Source organism: Alternaria ethzedia (assembly GCF_023757985.1).
Source record: "Alternaria ethzedia strain BMP 0044 chromosome Unknown scaffold_7, whole genome shotgun sequence".
NCBI classification, from domain to species: Eukaryota; Fungi; Ascomycota; class Dothideomycetes; order Pleosporales; family Pleosporaceae; genus Alternaria; species Alternaria ethzedia.
Window position 1 is genome coordinate 877,017 of NW_026056200.1, and position 17,225 is coordinate 894,241.

The window sequence follows — 17,225 nt, forward strand, 5'->3', positions numbered from 1 at the left end:
TACCAGCCTCTCCATGCATGTTCGAGAACGACACTTTCTTCTTTCCAGTACCGATTGTGGGGAACATGGAGAGCTGGTGCCGAATTTGCGGGGATCGTCAACAAGCTACTGCACCCAGCTTCGGGATTGCGCCAGCCCAGACCATAGGCTCGGGGCGCAAGCTCTTGGACTCAAATATCTTGATCACAAATGATCTTGGTGGACCCTGCTTGTTTACTGCGGAAAAGTACATAAACCTCCCATGGCTGCTGTTAGATTTGAGTATCGATCTGCAAGCTCATCATGTTTCGATCTCTTCCTCTCCTGAGCATTGCGCTTGGCAGCCTCTCCGCCGTCGGCGCACAGGAGGTGCCAGCTGTACTGACTGCCGATATCATCGAGGGCTTGGGCAACAACACTCTCTTCACAAGATGGCGCCCTACGTACCACTTCTCCGCACCGGCAGGATGGCTCAACGATCGTAAGTTTTGGCTGTACGAAGTGCATGTGAGACAAATACTGACTTTGTACCTCTGTCTCTGTAGCATGTGGAATGATGTACGATCCTGCTACGGAGAGATATCACCTCCATTACCAGTGGCATCCCAACCATGTCAACTGGGGTAACATCTCTTGGGGTCATGCAACCTCCAAAGACATGATTACTTGGATAGATGTTGGAGGCTGGGAAGATGATCAGGCTCAGTCTGTTGGCACCGGTCCTTTTCCTGATTCCGACAACAGCAGTTACTATGGCCTTGGAATTTTCTCAGGCTCGGCACAGCCCTACAATCTCCAAGGACAGCAGGACGGTACTCTCATCGCCTTCTACACCTCCGTCCAGTATCTCCCCACAAACTGGGCCTTACCTTACATTAAGGGAACTGAGAGCCAGAGCATCGTCATCTCTAACGATGGCGGCGAAACCTGGGAGCAGTATGCTGGCAACCCTATTATGACCGAGCCACCCAGCGGATGGAATATTACCGGATGGCGTGATCCTTTCGTCGAGCCTTGGCCGGAAATGGATGCTCTTCTAGGACAAGACGAGCCCCACTGGTATATGGTTCTTGGTTCTGGCATCAAGGGCGAGGGTGGCGGTGGCCGTATTCCCTTCTACAGCGCTCCCGCCAGCAACTTGACAGACTGGACTTTCCTTGGCGCTCTGTGGGAGCCCGAGAGGAACGAGACTCTTGGCTCTTTGCTTGAGACCGGAACCTATGGCTTCAACTTCGAAGTGTAAGCACATATACGTTTGCTGCAATCGCTCGTGTACTGATTTTACAGATCGAACTTTTTCTCTTTGACCGATGAAGATGACGACGTTCATTACTACGTTCTAATGGTAAGTTCCGGCCGTGGCGGCTACATGTGACACATGTACTGACTTCGTGCTTCCTACAGGGTACTGAAGGCGGCAACCTTACCTGGCATCCACGTGCACAATGGGGCCTGTGGAATGAAGGCCAGGTCAACAGAAGGGACAACGGCTCTGTTGAGTTCACCCCTCTGTCGGGCGGCGCCATCGACTCCGGTCTTCTCTACGCGGTTACCAGCTTCTGGGATTCAAAGAACGACCGTCGCGTCCAGTGGGGTTGGGCCAACGAGGAGAGCAACAACTTTGCGATCAACCAGATGGGTTACCAAGGTGCCATGGCCATCCCTCGAGAGATGTACGTCATCAAGACCAAGGACCTGGTCAACACCAATGGTGGTCTGACTACAAAGGGCAACACTCGTGTTGAAGAACACAGTGATGGTACCTTCACTGGATACACTCTAGGAGCCCGTCCTCTACCTGAGGTTGTGGAAGGCTTCCACGCTGGAGCTGAGCCCCATGTCATCGAGACTGGCGACAATGCCTGTGTCTCCGGCGCGATCTCCGGCAACGGCAGTAGTCATATGCATCTCCAGGTCAAGCTTTCTGACTTCACTGGACCTGCCGGTGTGGTCATTGCCCAATCGCCTGGGCACGAAGAAAAGACCATCGTCTGGTACAGTCCTGAGAACTACACCATCAACGTTGACCGCTCCCACTCATCTTCTATCGTTGAGTTCGCCAATTATACCATGCTGGGATATTTCTACCCCTACACGTTCTCCAACGGTACCACCGAGTCTCTTCATATGGACATCTTCGTTGACGGATCTCTCGTAGAAGTCCTTGTCAACGACCGCTTCTGGCTTACGACTCGTATCTACCCTGCTCGTACCGACAGCACTGGATTCAGCATCTGGGCTGGCAGCAACTCTACTGTCAAGGCTTCCGACATGAAGGTCTGGAACATTCAGGCCAACGCATTCCCTGATCGGCCGACCGACTCGAGCAGTGAGCTTGTCTTCGATACGCCAGAGGAGACCAACAACTACATCTGGTGGCCTGGAAACTAGGGGGACTGCGACCTGAATGCGCGCGACGCGGTAATGACATGAATAACGGCGCTCTATTCCGCGACGGACGATGCTGATGTAAGGGTAAATATTGTATGTAGAATGTAATAATATGCATACCAACCATCGCAATCATCTTCCAAGTCCCATGAATTAGTCATCTGCCATCGAAGGAGAATATCCGTCGTGCCGTAGTGCAGCGCGTTACCCGTTGCCAAAATCCTGCCGCGATCTTTGTAGCCAATAAACCAAAAACTGCGCGTCCGCGGAGGACAACCACGGGGCCGTTGCTGGTGGCTCTCGGACAGTTGGAATACCCGGAAATAACCTAGTCTTCGCAGCGGCCTAACTTTTTCTCCTACTCGGTCTAGGTCGTGGTAACAGCGGGCCTTAGGATTTCCGATGTTCTCGTTAGTACGAGAGGATTCCCCGCCGGCTTCCCCAAACAGCTTGCCCCGCAGGATATCTCCAGGGCTTGCACTTCTGGGGACGGCACGTGTAGCACCATGAACGAGCACATGGCTAATCGTCCACCGGATAAATTGGCATTACTGCCGTTAGCAGCATTACGCCTACCGTCGGTGGCGTTAAGAATCGCGTGAGGGCGGTAATAGGAAATCTATTCCCACGCGCATAAATACGTTCTTGAATGTTCACTTACGACATATAAGCTTGACTTTGTCTCCCGTATCAGACACAAGTCTTGCGATTATATTACATCGACCAAACGAAGACAACATCGCAGTACACACAATACCGACATAAACTATTAAACGGCACAATGGCCAACGCAGAGGAGCAATACAAGCTCTCGCAAGAGCAGATCGACTTCTTTCTGGAGAACGGATGGTTGAAGTTGAGCAACTGCTTCACAAGAGAGCAAGCAGAAGGACTTCAGGAAACGCTCTGGACGCGTTTGGGTATGGATCCCAAAGACAAGTCGACATGGTACGCTTTTCTTCTTCAATTATAAGTCTCTTACGTGCAGCCATTAACAGACATTAACATGACGGATACAGGCACACCGAGCGAACAAACATGCCCTTCTTCAACGAATTCTCTGTCGAAGAGTTTGCACCAAAAGCCTGGGCTGGAATTTGCAACCTTGTGGGTGGTAGCGACCGCGTTGATTCTAACGCATCGACTTGGAAAGATGGCTTCATAGTAAATCTCGGAACGCCAGAGGGTCACAACAAAGTGGTACGCCCTCAAGAGCTACCTGGCTGGCACGTCGACGGAGACTTCTTTGTTCACTACCTAGATTCACCTGAGCAAGCGCTTCTGGTCATCCCGCTATGGTCAGACATCGCTCCAGGCGGTGGTGGAACCTACATTTGTCCTGCCGCCATTCCCACTGTTGCGAAACATCTATGCGAGAATCCTGACGGAGTCAGCCCAAGGATGACGCCAAGAGCGCAAAACCCAGAGTTTGTGCAAGAGCAAGGACTGAAGTGGTTCAACGACCTAGCTGCCAGTATGCCCGATGAGGCTTTCGTGGAAGCCACCGGTGTAGTTGGCGACGTCTACCTTTTGCATCCGCTGATGCTGCACTCAGCGTCCAACAACCAACTTCGCCAAGTCCGCGTCATTACAAACCCACCGGTGTCCGTCAAGGAGCCTTTTGTGTTTGATCGTGCCGATGGGAACTACAGCGCGGTGGAGCGCAAGACCATGAAGGCGTTGGGCAAGGACCGGATTGCGGGGTTCAAGATTTCTGGAAAGAGGCAACCAGTTATCCCCGAGCGATTGCGAATTCAAGAAGAGATGAAGAGGAAGGAGGAGCAGAGGATGCGCAAGTTGAAGGAAGGGGCGGGGATAGATGAAGCGAAGGATGCAAGTCAAACGGTCGCTACTGCTGCGTAGGTTTGTAATCATCAATTGACTCTGATTTCGTTGTTGATTACGGTTCTAAGAACACATCTCGCGTTCAGTGATGGCGATGTGCTTTTTTAGATAAGATAAGAACGGAAGCGTTCCGCGGTAAGATCTCACACGACCACGTTTCCTCTCGACACACATTGCGAGTACCCCATGCGCCAGAATTGATAAAAAGCGAGCCTTCCAGACCTTGAACATTTGGTGAGTACCCAGCGAACCCATTTTAGAACTTTTGCCAAGTAGGGAAGCGATTGCCCACGGGTCGGTCGGCATTACCAGGACTACCTGGGTACACCACTAGTTGAGGGCCGATTGAAATGATACGAGCCACACCGAATGAATCAGGTTGGAATGACCCGAGTGAAGGAACACCTGTCCTCAGAAGCTGACACTCGCCGCAGTTGGGAATGGCAAGTAGAAAGTGAACACAGATTAATAATATGCACTGGGATCGGCAGGAACTGCAAGCTAACTGCAACCGGTCGGGAGACCAAGCGATGTGAGTGAGATGTAGAGGGGGCGGCGAAAGTGCTAGGGAAATGCTGGACAAAGGTGGGTACAGGCATGCGGCGGGTAAGTGCAGTGGGTGGTAAGTTCAACGTGGTCTCTCAATGCGGTGAAAATGGGTGGAGGCGCAGGGACCATGCCGCTCTAGCGCTAAGCTGGTGTGAACACAGTTGCTCGAAAGTCACAGCCATCCACTTGGAATATAAAGCGCTCCTCTACCGCTGTCCTCTCTTACTTCTACCCCAATTCGTCGTGCCTACCCAACTTCAACCACATACAAGCACAGCAAAATGAAGTACACGACTGTCTGCGCTGCGTTCTTTGCGGCCGTCGCCGCCGCATCTGATGTCAAGCAACTGAAGACCGACAACTTCAAGAGCTTCATCGAGGAGAACGACCTCGTCCTTGCAGAGTGTAAGCACTTCTGAATTACCCAAGCGCTCAATCAAATAATTACAAAGCTAACAATTGCTACAGTCTTCGCGCCATGGTGCGGCCACTGCAAAGCACTTGCTCCCGAGTACGAGACGGCGGCTACCACACTTAAGGAGAAGGATATCGCCCTCGTCAAGGTCGACTGCACAGAGGAGCAGGATCTGTGCCAGGAGTACGGCGTTGAGGGCTACCCCACCCTCAAGGTCTTCCGCGGCCCCGAGAATGTCTCGCCTTACGGTGGACAGCGCAAGGCCGATAGCTTGATCTCGTACATGACCAAGCAGGCTCTCCCCGCCGTCTCCGACGTCACAAAGGACACTCTCGAGGAGTTCAAGACCGCCGACAAGGTCGTCCTCGTCGCCTACTTCGCCGCCGACGACAAGGCCTCCAACGAGACCTTCACCTCGGTCGCCAACGGTCTCCGCGACAACTTCCTCTTCGGAGCCACCAACGACGCCGCCCTTGCCAAGGCTGAGGGTGTCAAGCAGCCTGGCCTCGTCCTCTACAAGTCCTTTGACGACGGCAAGGACGTCTTCACCGAGACCTTCGATGCGGACGCTATCCGCGACTTCGCCAAGGTCGCCTCTACTCCTCTCATTGGTGAGGTCGGCCCCGAGACCTACGCCGGATACATGGCCGCTGGCCTTCCCCTCGCATACATCTTCGCTGAGACTCCCGAGGAGCGCGAGGAGTTCGCCAAGGAGCTGAAGCCCCTCGCTCTCAAGCACAAGGGCGAGATCAACTTCGCCACCATCGACGCCAAGTCCTTCGGCCAGCACGCTGGTAACCTCAACCTGAAGGTCGGCACCTGGCCCGCTTTCGCTATCCAGCGCACCGAGAAGAACGAGAAGTTCCCCTACGACCAGGAGGCCAAGATCACCGAGAAGGAGATTGGCAAGTTCGTCGACGACTTCCTCGCTGGCAAGGTCGAGCCCAGCATCAAGTCTGAGCCCATTCCCGAGTCCAACGACGGCCCCGTCACCACCATCGTCGCCCACAACTACAAGGATGTCGTCATCAACAACGACAAGGACGTTCTCGTTGAGTTCTACGCTCCCTGGTGCGGTCACTGCAAGGCTCTTGCTCCCAAGTACGAGGAGCTCGGCCAGCTCTACGCTTCCGATGAGCTCTCCAAGCTTGTGACCATCGCCAAGGTTGACGCCACCGCCAACGACGTTCCCGATGAGATCCAGGGTTTCCCCACCATCAAGCTCTTCCCCGCTGGCAAGAAGGACTCCCCAGTTGACTACTCTGGTTCCCGCACCGTCGAGGACCTCGTCCAGTTCATCCAGGAGAACGGATCACACAAGGCCGAGGCCAGCATTGGCGAGGCCGTCGAAGGTACGACTGAAAAGCTCGCTGAACAGGCCATGGCCGCCTCCGAAGTTGCCGCTAAGTCCGCCGCAGATGCTACCGAATCCGCCAAGGCCAGTGCCTCTTCCGCCACCGACTCTGCTGCCTCCGCCGCTTCAGAGGGTACCGAGACCGTCAAGTCTGGCGCCTCTGTCGCTTCCGACTCAGCCGCCTCAGCCGCCTCTGAGGCTACCAAGTCTGTCAAGTCTGCTGCCTCTGAGGTCACCGATTCCGTCTCATCGGCGGCATCTGAGGCTTCGGCTTCTGCCTCGAGCGTCAAGGACGAGTTGTAAATGACTCGCTTCTTGAGTTTCTTTGGTTATGTCGGCGCTTTCACGTGTACCAGTACCCCTTTCAGCATTTGATCACTTTTCATACATGCTGAGGTATATGCGTACAAAATGGTTATGATTACATGGGGGAATGACACGGTTCTCGTTTTCTTACTTGGGACCATGGGTAGCGTTAGCTAATGGAGTTCCGGTTTTATCTTCATCATCATTGTTGAGCCTACTTTCGATCGTATGTGATGTGAAACTGATTACAACAATATGTGATGTTAATGATATGAACATGTCCTGTGAGTCCCATGTGTCAATGCCTCCAGGCACTACGCATAGTGAGTTTCTCATAGTATTCATGTGTCTATTCATTTAATCGGCCCCGTCACACTCCTAACCATGACAGCAGCCTCCCTCTCCCAAGTCACAGCGACACCCTTATTCGATAACGCCCCGGGTAACTGACTACCACGACTGACGCATTCCTTCACCGAGTCCCCAACAGCAGTCTTGTTACTCCTCAGCGTCCTTGCAGACACACCGCCCTTGTTCATGAGCTCCTGCACTCTCGGCGCCATGTTGGAGGCGAGCGTCCTCCAGAAGTAGCTGGGTAGCGAAGATGTATCGAGGGCTTGAAGGAGGGGTTGTAGGAAGTTGGAAAAGCTCGGAGTACGCGCGGTGTCGAGTAGAGGGTGCGCGGGTGGCTTGATGCTTTCAAGGAGGGATTGTAGTGCGACGATGTTCTGGCACCGCGCGGATATCTCGAGGAGGGTGCGATCTAGCGTAGGAAGCTGGCCCAAGGCGCGCGCGAGCGATGCGAGAGATGACTTTAGCTGGGTCTGGAGGTAGTCTTGTAGCGCATTGAGCATAAGGGTCGGTTCGAAGGTGTCGGTCGTGGTTTTGGTCGATACCGGCGAGAGGAGGTACAGGGTGAGCAGCGCGGACGTGGTTCTCGACTTGGTGTCTTCGGTTTGCGAAAAGGTGGATGCCGATGTTTGACCTGATGAGGATAGTAGCGAGGACATGGAGAACTCCTTGACTACCTGCTGAGCGCGCGACGATATGCTGCGCTCGCCTGGGTTGACGAGCTCGTTTTTGAGCGTGTTCACTACGTTGACCCGGTCCAGACCCTCACCCTCCTCGCCTGGCTTGGAAGCTGCAAGGAGCTGGCGCAATGACAGGATCGTGTCTGCCGAGCGCACCATGGCTCTGTGGTCTTCCCTCTTTGCGCTACCAACACCGCCCAGCTCCGACATACGCACCTCGAGCTGTCTGCCTAGCATGAGACATCGCGCGACGGCTCGACCAAGCTTGACAGTCTCGCAGAGCCTCTCTGCTGTCAATCGCACCTGCTCAGCGACCTCGTAGCGCTCAATGACCTCCTTCTCTAGCGTCTTGTACGACTCGGTCAAGCTGGCAACCTGTCCTTCCACTTCGTGCAGTATGCGACCGCTCGATTCGGCATGGTCCCGCGTGTGTTCCAGCAGCGGAAGTGCCGACTTGGTAGTCAGGGTATCGATGTGTGTGTCGACTTCCTGGACATCGAAGAGGACGCGCGACAGCGGTGTTGACAGATCTAGCGGGGTGTCGGAGGGGTTGTTGGTCGAGAGGACGAGCGTGTTGGCGAATGACGTCGCCGAGAAGTCTGGATCGAGGAAGGCCTCATAGTCGATGTATGAAAGCTCATCTTCCTTGGACATGGTGGGAGGTGGCTCGAATCATGGCCTGGCGCACCCGCGCAATGCTCGCTGTCTTAGCGCGTCCTTGCACCTCCGCATCTTCTCCGCGCCAAGCATCCCATCCGCTGCAGGTATGACTTGAGCACTGCACTTGCCTGAGTCACCTATGACTCCATCTGAGACAAGCCTCGCGACTTCACCGGATATCAGCATTTTGCCACATCTAGGCACCGCTGCTGGGGTCCAGCCATTGTACGCCTTGCGCCACCTCCCCCATGGTTACCTAGTATCGCTATCATGGCCACTCAGCATTGTCCATCGTCCATGTGGTTGCACTGTCAAGGCTGTAACCGCTGCTGTATTCATGTTGAATTGGAACGCCTGAAAAGGGTGAATAGCATGATTCTTGCAGGTAAAGCTGGTGCCTGCAGGCCGGTTTGGTGTATAAAGTAAAGGTACCTCTCACCATGTCTATTGCTATGTCGAGTACAGAAGCAATATCTTCAGTCTCGTAACTCATAACCCTTTTCACTTCATCTACGTGCTTTTTCTTGTCTTCATTGAAGACCGTCATCATGCCCGGCGAGACTCCCACCAACGGTGTCAAGGACACGAATGGCACTACGGAATTCGCGCCAGAAGGTTCTCTTGCATCCTTCAAGAACTTCTATCAAGGCCCGCGGGACAAGAACAAACAGTGGAGTTGGACTGAGCAGGAACCTGAGGATGTCGCAGACCCTGCTGAGAATGAAGAGACGGCCCAACACGCTCTCATCACTCGTCTGCTCAAGTCAGACGACTCCCGCAGGAAATACAAGATCCACTCAATCATCATCCAGTCGCATTGGCTCAAGACTGCTCTTGCTGAAGTTCTGAAGGATTACCCAGCCATCCACTGTGAATTGAAACGCCTGGAGTTTGAGGCGCCATTCACTCCTTTCGTTCATCGATGGGCTCAACTACTTGAGTACAAAAGCAGAAAAGATCTCGATGCCACAACTGCTGAACACGTTGAGCTCCTCTACGAAGTTCTTTCCTCTGAGCTCAAGGACGTCATCAAGACATTCGAGGACTACATCAGCCATGGCATCGTCACATTCGATCATATCTGGATCATGTATCAGCCCGGCGCCCTCATCTACTCCAACTCTCACAATGGAGCGTATGGGGTCTACAAATTGAAGTCAGGCTCCTACGCCAATACCCAGTGCGGTAGGATTTACCAGATCAACCTTGAGGCCATCGACTGGAACGGCAGCACTTTCGGTCGTACTGCCCAGACTATTCGAATTCGAGAGTTTCATGGCACTGCTCCCATACTGGGCTTGACAGCCTTCCCATTGTCATTTCATCCTCATGAAGTCAAAGTCAGAGAAGCGCTGATCAGCCGTGGTAAGAAGTTTGAAGCACTTGCTGGCAGTCACTACAAGGCATACGATGGCTTCGCGATTGGATGGGACAGGGAGGGCAATGAGGCACCGTATATGTGCACCGGCCGTATCATTATTGACTCGGACAGCTTCCAACGCTTCTCTCCCCGCTCTATCAACCGAGTCGATCCTCTCAGCGCAAAAGAATGCGCCTCTGGTCCTGAAGCCGTCGCTGAGAAGCTCGAAATCCAAGACCCGACCGAGATGAAGTACGTGTTTGGCAAGCAAGACAAGGAAGAACGTCTACGCCTCACCGAGGACCACCATCTTCTATGCTTGCCTAGGGTCCGGGGCTATTCGCTCAAGAAGAAGCAGTGGCTGTTTTTTTACCTTGATCTCATCGAAAACATCAAGTTCAATGACAATGCCTTTGCTTCGCTCGTTCTCCCTCAAGACCAGAAGGAGCTCATTCTTGCATTTGCCGAATCGCAAGCCATGAGCCAGTGCAAATTCGACGACATTATCAGCGGAAAAGGCCGTGGCCATATTACTCTGCTCAGCGGCCCTCCCGGAGTTGGCAAGGTAAGTCGCCCTACAAATCTCCCCGCTTTTTGAACGAAACACAATGGTTCCAAGGTACTGACACCTTCTAGACCCTTACAGCAGAGTCTGTAGCCGAGCACATGCGCGCTCCCTTGTTTATGATGTCCGCCGGCGACTTGGGTATCGACCCCGACCAAGTCGAGAGCAAGCTCACCAACATCCTCGAGATGATATCCAAATGGAACGCCGTCCTTCTGCTCGATGAATGCGACGTCTTCCTTGAGGCGCGCAGCACGCACGACCTAGAGCGAAACAAGCTCGTGTCCATCTTCCTGCGTGTGTTGGAGTACTACGAAGGCATGCTGTTCTTGACCACCAATCGTGTTGATAACATCGATGCTGCCTTCCAGTCTCGTATTCACATCAGCATGGCATACCCTGATCTCACGTCTACCTCGCGGAAGAGCATTTGGCAGAACTTCTTGAAGAGCTTGGGTGGCTTGGAGGGATGGAAGGATCTGGATCTGGACGAAATGGCAAGTGTGGAGCTCAACGGTCGTCAAATCAAGAACGTACTGAAGAGCGCGTCGCTGCTTGCTGCGCGGAAGAAGGAAGTTCTGAACGAGAAGTATGTGGATATGGTTTTGGGGATCGAGAAGAGAAGGCCCGGTGTGGCTGTGGGTTTCTAGAGGATAGATGGCGTCATGAGTAACGAGCTATCCCGGACTGTTCTCTTGGTCTCTGACTAAAGTTGGAGACAATATCTACAAGCCGTTCATTTGATGATCTCCTGATCATGTCGCACTTCCGAATCATGTCCATGCCCAATTATCGTTCCCCAGCACTTGGAGGCTTCTTGAGTTGAGGCTCATAGAGCTCAACCTTGAACGTCCTTCCCTCGGGATAGCGCTCTAAGAGAAATGGCGTTAGCTTCCTGTTCCGACGGTTCAAAATTTCGTCGACTTACCAGTCAGCACAGAGACTTGTGTCATCAACTGCACGTGCAGATTCACCAGTGCTTGTTCCATATCTCTATTCGCAGCATTCCCGACACGTAGCACTTGTCCACCAATTCCGTTAACGTTATATCCAAACAGCTTTGCCTGAGCAGTGTTAGTACTGTCGCGGGAGGTAGTAATGTAGTAAGTATATCCAGGGCCGTAGAGTAGGCGTGCATTGTCTTTGATGAGGTAAAGTAGGTGGTAGCGTTCAAAGTGGCTGACCATTGTGGAGTCTATCGAGAACAGTTATAGATTGGTGTAAGAACCAGCCATATATGCGTTCTGACGACAAGCAGAAGACAGCGTTTGATGTTCAGCAAACTATTCGTGTATCGTAAAATACATGATATGGACACGTGTGGGGTTGGCAAGTGCGTATAAACAAGTCAATGGATGTTCGCCGTCTACATTGGTGTAAAAACTGAAGCTTCACAACATTACAAAGCAAAGTAGACTGCCAGGAGATCTGATCTATGCTTTTGTACGCTCAAGTACATACAGTGTCACCTTGGCGATGCTGATGTTTCTCTTGATGATAGGTCGAGATGCAAAGAGACAGCTGTGATGGGAAGATAACACATACTTTGGAAGTCGCGTTGGACAAAACATGAACCAGAAGGGTAGTCAACTGTACATCGTATAGTGGTATGGGATCGGATCACGCAAAGCATACGGACACCACGGAGTCAGGAACGAGAGCAGAACAACTTGAGCACCAGAATCGATGTATCAATTAGCCAGTTTCCGTCAGCAAATCTTCAAGTGACTGAATCAGGCCGTCTATAGACAAGCGATGGTCTTTTAGCTAGGAGAATTAATTATCGACCCAGTGAATGTCGCTCCATTCTTCAGATGTTGATCGTAGGGCGCAAATTCGTGCCTCAATGTTCTTGCCAACGCATTGACGGCTTTGGGAACGGTGATGGGAAAGCAATATGTGTCACATAGCTCGGATTCACTTTACGACAAACAAGCTTGCTATCTTGAAGGAGACAAGCTACAACACACCAGGGAAATATGGCTTGAGGAGAGTGTATTCGCATTGAGAGGATCTGGGGCTATCTTAACGCAGCTTCAACACGATGCCAGAACAGTATCGCGTGATCAGTATGGTAGTCGCGGCGACGAGGGAGCAAAGAATGCCGTGCTCATCGCAAATTGTGACCGTCATCCAGAAGTCCTTCAATCATGTCCTCAAAGGCTTTTTCTTCTTTTCTTGTTGCGATAACGTGTCTTGTTATCTCTTCTTGTTGGGAATACTTCCACCACACGAGACCCGCAGAGTCGACAGCATATCGTCGCAAACATGGACGAGATGTTGCATATCCTAAGGTATTCGTGTGACTGCATCGGAAGTATAGATCCAGTCTGATCTGGTCTTGGGCTTGCTGTACAAAGCACAAGATGACTAGGCTTGAAGGGAGCTAAATCGTAGCGCCGAGTAGGTGCGGTACCCTAGGGGAGGGAGGAGGGCCGCTAGAGCCCATAGCGTAATGACATGCGACAAGGTGTAGCATCGCATCGAGTAGGGTGAGAATGTAGTTGTATGGCCATAGACAGTAATTGCTGTCAAGAACCAGACATGGAAGTGATAAAGTGCCGTCAATGGAGACGTAGAATAGCTCGATGGAGCTACACATATCCAGTAGCGTCGTGAACAGGGTATAGTCGTACCGAAGAAGATCGTCCCCAATCGCAATCCTCTATACAAGGAGGACTGGGCTTTTGAAAAGACTATACCTAACCGCCAAATGCTGTTGAAAAGAGGATGGAAGTGAGAACTGAAGACTGAGAGCGCGCAGAACTGGAGACAGTGCACTCTGCTGCAGAGGCAAAAGGCTCCAGCAACGCAAGTCGGCGAAACCAGCCAACCGACGCAAAGCAAAAACTAGACGCGACCCTGGTAGACCTTGGTATATAGTACATGTAGAAAGGTCGAGATCGTTAGAACCGTATTGCGCCGATGATTCGATTCGTTAAACCTGATAGCAGAAGTCCAGATATTCCGTACCGCGTCGTCGGCGCGACTGATCGCATAGTCATGAAAAAAGAAAGAAATGTAATGAACACATATGGATGCAAGGCAACCAAATGATATCGCAGCCTCTTGACAGAGAATTGTCGTGACATGAAGACGTAATCTAGACGTCAGGTTCAAGACACTGCAGAGATCGGGACCACCAGACTTTTCTACGAGGCAGGAGGTGGACCTGTAGGCTGTGGCCTAGGATTTCGCTGAGGGTTCTGACCGTTTGGCTGACGGTTCTGTTGGTTTTGTGGAGGACCTCGGCGCTGTCCCTGGAACTGGCCGCCGCCACCACGACCGCCACGGAAGCCGCCTCGCGCGTTGGGGTTACCGCGCGCAGCACCATCTTGTTCTTGTTGCTGACCTTGACCTTGACCAGGAACACGTTGGGCGCTGGACATAGGGCGAGGGATTGATTCGGGGGATTCGTAAACGTATAGGTTCTTCTCGATGACTTGCGGGATGGGCTGGATTTCGGTACCAAGCTCCTGTTCGATCCTGTAAAGATTGAAGCGATCTTCCCAGTTGATCAGGTTAATAGCTAGACCCAGATGTCCGAAACGACCAGATCGACCGATCCTATGCAGATATGTCTCGGCGTTCTTCGGGAAATCAAAGTTGATGACGACGTTGACAGCCTGAATATCGATACCGCGGGTGAGCAAATCTGAACAGACAAGGTTTCGGCATACACCATTGCGGAAGTCGTGGAAGACGCGGTTACGGTTGTGCTGGAGCATGCGCGCATGCGAGTAGAAGCAGGAGTATCCGAGTTCGGTGATCTTCTTCGCAAGAAGCTCTACACGGTTTGTGGAGTTGCAGAAGATGATGGACTGATTAATCTGCAGCTTGTTGAAGAGGGTGTTCAAACAGTGGACCTTCTGCTTCTCCTCAACGAAGGCGTAGTATTGTGTGATACCGCGAAGGGTCAGCTCGTCCATCAGGTTGATTTCGTACGGAGAGTTCATGTGTTTGTCCTGTACCGCATTAGCAAGCTTGTCGTCGTAGAGACGCTGGTCAAACGTACCTTGAAGCTCTTGACTACGATAGGAAAGGTAGCGCTGAACAGCATGACTTGCCTGTCCTTGGGATGGAAGCCAAGAAGCTGCTCTACAACGGGGGTAAACTCAGGTGACAAGAGCTTGTCAGCCTCGTCCATGACAAATGTTTGACAGGCGGACAGATCTGCTACGCCCTTTCCAGCCAGATCCAGGATCCTACCAGGTGTTCCAACGATGATGTGAACGGGGTCGCTCAACCGTATAATATCGTCCTTCAATCCTGTACCACCAGTCGAGACCATGACGTTTACACCGAGGTGCTGTCCCAATTGCTTGCACACCTGGGATGTTTGTAGTGCGAGTTCTCGGGTGGGAACGAGGATCAGAGCTTGCGTCTTGGGGCTCTTCGGGTTTATGCGCTCGAGGGTAGGGATAACAAAGGCGGCAGTCTTTCCGGTACCGTTCTTCGCTCGCGCGAGGATGTCTCGGCCGGTGAGGGCTACTGGGATCGTCTCTTCTTGAATTGGTGACGGCTTCTCGAATCCAGCCTCGAAAATGCCCATCATGAGCTCGCGCTTGATGAAGAAGTCTTCAAACTCAAGGCCCTTGGTCGCTGTAACATCCTACTCTAGCATTAGCTCATGTCCAATACATGTGATTCCCAAGCCCATAGCCTACCTCTGTCTGCGGTCGCGCATCCTTCGCTGGCGCATTCAAACCGGCTTTCCAGTTTGCCTCTCCTGATGGTGTAGCATCGCTGGGAACAAGTCAGCGCGTAGCTCTTGCTTCGTTTGACATGGACTCACCTTAGCTGCGTTGCCGCTAGTTGGTTGGTGATTTCTGAAGTCATTGTGTATGTGGGTCCACCGAAGGTGGGGTTGTTGGTCGGAACGTCAAGGTCTAGTAGTGTGGATAGAGGCGCGATTGGTGTGTGTGCAACGCTTGCGGCAGAGCAGAGCAGATGCAAGTGAGGGGTTTGGGTGTGGAGGCTCGTGTAGTGTATGCCGAAGAAAGTGGGGTCAGGTAAGCGCGGGATGGGAGTGCTGACTGTTTAGCAGCAACTCGGGTGTCGGCTTCTCGTGGTGGTGTGCGTTGTGAAGAGGCTGATTGAGGCTCGAAAGAGTCGCAATGTCGTGGTTTCGCCTTGTGGAGTCGTCTGCGAGTGGGGGTTCGCGCGGGGGTTACTGAGGACAGTAGGAGTTAGTAGATGCCTCGAGAGGGTAAGCGCAGAGAAGATGGTGTAATTTTGTGCAGTGAGGTCGGTCTGTGTGGTGTTGTGGTAGCTGGGCGGGCCGCTTTATGCAGAAGGAACTTGAAGCTGGTGGAGGGCAAGGGTCCGTGCGTGCTTGTCATTGGCCCTTCTGACGTCGGTGCCAGGGCGACTATCTCAGTCCCCGTCTGCGACATCCAATCCTTGACTATCCAACTTGAGGATTTCTGTGCAATGATAGCGGCGTATTCTCATTGCACCTTCTCTGTTTGCCGCTTTCGGACTTGATACCACGCGCCAGGTCCGCTCTATAGCTGTACGTTTCATGTGTAATGCTGCATGACAACATGAGTATTGACGACGAATGTAGCATATTCCAGCCAGAAACATATCGGCCACACTATTGATTCGATAACTGAATCTCTCCACATCAGTCATACGTGTCGGTTTTGTCTTTCGACAGTTGCATAAACAGCCGCCGAAAAGCGTACTCAAAGCCCATAACTCACCATGTCGTCTTTGCTCGGCCTCTCAAGGGCCCTTCGTACGCTCAGGACACCCCAGACTACCAGAAAAATGACCTCCCACTTCTTCTCTCCTTCCCATACGCCCCGACACCTCAATCTACCACGATCACGCCTCTTCTCCTCCCGCGCATACGACGCCTACAGCGCTCAAGTAAAGTCCAACAAGCTTGTCCTGTATGGACTCATGGGTACCAATATTGCCATCTTCGGGTACGCGGCTTTTCTTAAGAGCCAAGCTATACAGGGCTTCCAGATGCCATACCAAAAGTTCATGGACACGATGACATTGAACCTCGACAAATTTCGAAACGGAAACTACACGTCGCTGCTCACTGCGGCGTTCACGCACGTGGATCTCTTCCACATATTGTCGAACATGGTCAGCGTTTATTTCTTGGGCTCTTTCTTAGCGGCAGCGCCTGTGATAACGCCAATGCGATACCTGACTATCGCTCTGGGCTCTGGGATTGCGGGAGGAGTGGGCGCTTTGTTCAATCGGTATTACAAGTTGCGTTCTGAAGGCCCTAACGCCAGAGACTATTCAAGGACTCTTGGATTCTCCGGAGCCGTCATGGGCATCGGCGCTGTGGCAGCGTGCATGAACCCGCACGCGAGAGTGCTGATCTATGGCATCGTACCGATGCCACTTTGGGCTATGACTGCCGCTTATGCCGTCTACGATGGATTTTATCTCAACGACTCGAACTCGCGAATAAGTCATGCCGGGCATCTAGGAGGGTTGGCGTTTGGGCTCGTGTACTACTTCACCAGGTTGCATCGTCTTAGGTTCTGAGGGGAATAGTACAGCCGGGGTGTTCTCAACATGTTCTGTAAACGTAAAGGACTTCCTGATCAGGTTCTGTGTGCTGCTAAGCTATTGTAATGTCTGTTGGTTGGCAAGTGGATAGTGCAGAGTACGCTTCCGGATCTTGTGATACGATTATCAGACTACATAATATGTATGTAACCTGTGAATACCACGATCTATTACCCGCTTTAGGCGGGTATTACACAGGCTCAGCTATCATCCCTCTCTCCCTATCA

The 17,225-nt window shown here is 52.4% G+C and overlaps 6 protein-coding genes across 6 annotated transcripts; 4 read left to right on the forward strand and 2 right to left on the reverse strand.

Annotated features, from left to right (window-relative positions):
• Positions 1-282: 282 nt before the first annotated feature.
• On the forward strand, positions 283-2,370 carry J4E87_004110 (uncharacterized protein; the record flags this gene model as incomplete). The annotated part of the gene is made up of 4 exons (XM_049375733.1): positions 283-460; positions 525-1,218; positions 1,267-1,324; positions 1,384-2,370. The coding sequence occupies 4 exons, from the start codon at positions 283-285 to the stop codon at positions 2,368-2,370; spliced, it is 1,917 nt and encodes a 638-aa protein (XP_049234718.1).
• Positions 2,371-3,151: 781 nt separating this feature from the next.
• On the forward strand, positions 3,152-4,233 carry J4E87_004111 (uncharacterized protein; the record flags this gene model as incomplete). Its single annotated transcript, XM_049375734.1, has 2 exons — positions 3,152-3,318; positions 3,390-4,233. 2 exons carry the CDS (start codon positions 3,152-3,154, stop codon positions 4,231-4,233), a joined length of 1,011 nt encoding a protein of 336 aa, XP_049234719.1.
• Positions 4,234-5,045: 812 nt separating this feature from the next.
• J4E87_004112 (uncharacterized protein) lies at positions 5,046-6,836 on the forward strand (the record flags this gene model as incomplete). The annotated part of the gene is made up of 2 exons (XM_049375735.1): positions 5,046-5,169; positions 5,233-6,836. 2 exons carry the CDS (start codon positions 5,046-5,048, stop codon positions 6,834-6,836), a joined length of 1,728 nt encoding a protein of 575 aa, XP_049234720.1.
• Positions 6,837-7,192: 356 nt separating this feature from the next.
• On the reverse strand, positions 7,193-8,524 carry J4E87_004113 (uncharacterized protein; the record flags this gene model as incomplete). The annotated part of the gene is made up of 1 exon (XM_049375736.1): positions 7,193-8,524. The coding sequence occupies one exon, from the start codon at positions 8,522-8,524 to the stop codon at positions 7,193-7,195; it is 1,332 nt and encodes a 443-aa protein (XP_049234721.1).
• A 554-nt stretch (positions 8,525-9,078) lies between these two features.
• On the forward strand, positions 9,079-11,105 carry J4E87_004114 (uncharacterized protein; the record flags this gene model as incomplete). Its single annotated transcript, XM_049375737.1, has 2 exons — positions 9,079-10,455; positions 10,527-11,105. 2 exons carry the CDS (start codon positions 9,079-9,081, stop codon positions 11,103-11,105), a joined length of 1,956 nt encoding a protein of 651 aa, XP_049234722.1.
• Positions 11,106-13,607: 2,502 nt separating this feature from the next.
• DHH1 (DExD/H-box ATP-dependent RNA helicase dhh1) lies at positions 13,608-15,294 on the reverse strand (the record flags this gene model as incomplete). Its single annotated transcript, XM_049375738.1, has 4 exons — positions 13,608-14,420; positions 14,471-15,067; positions 15,123-15,201; positions 15,251-15,294. 4 exons carry the CDS (start codon positions 15,292-15,294, stop codon positions 13,608-13,610), a joined length of 1,533 nt encoding a protein of 510 aa, XP_049234723.1.
• Between the last annotated feature and the right edge of the window lie 1,931 nt (positions 15,295-17,225).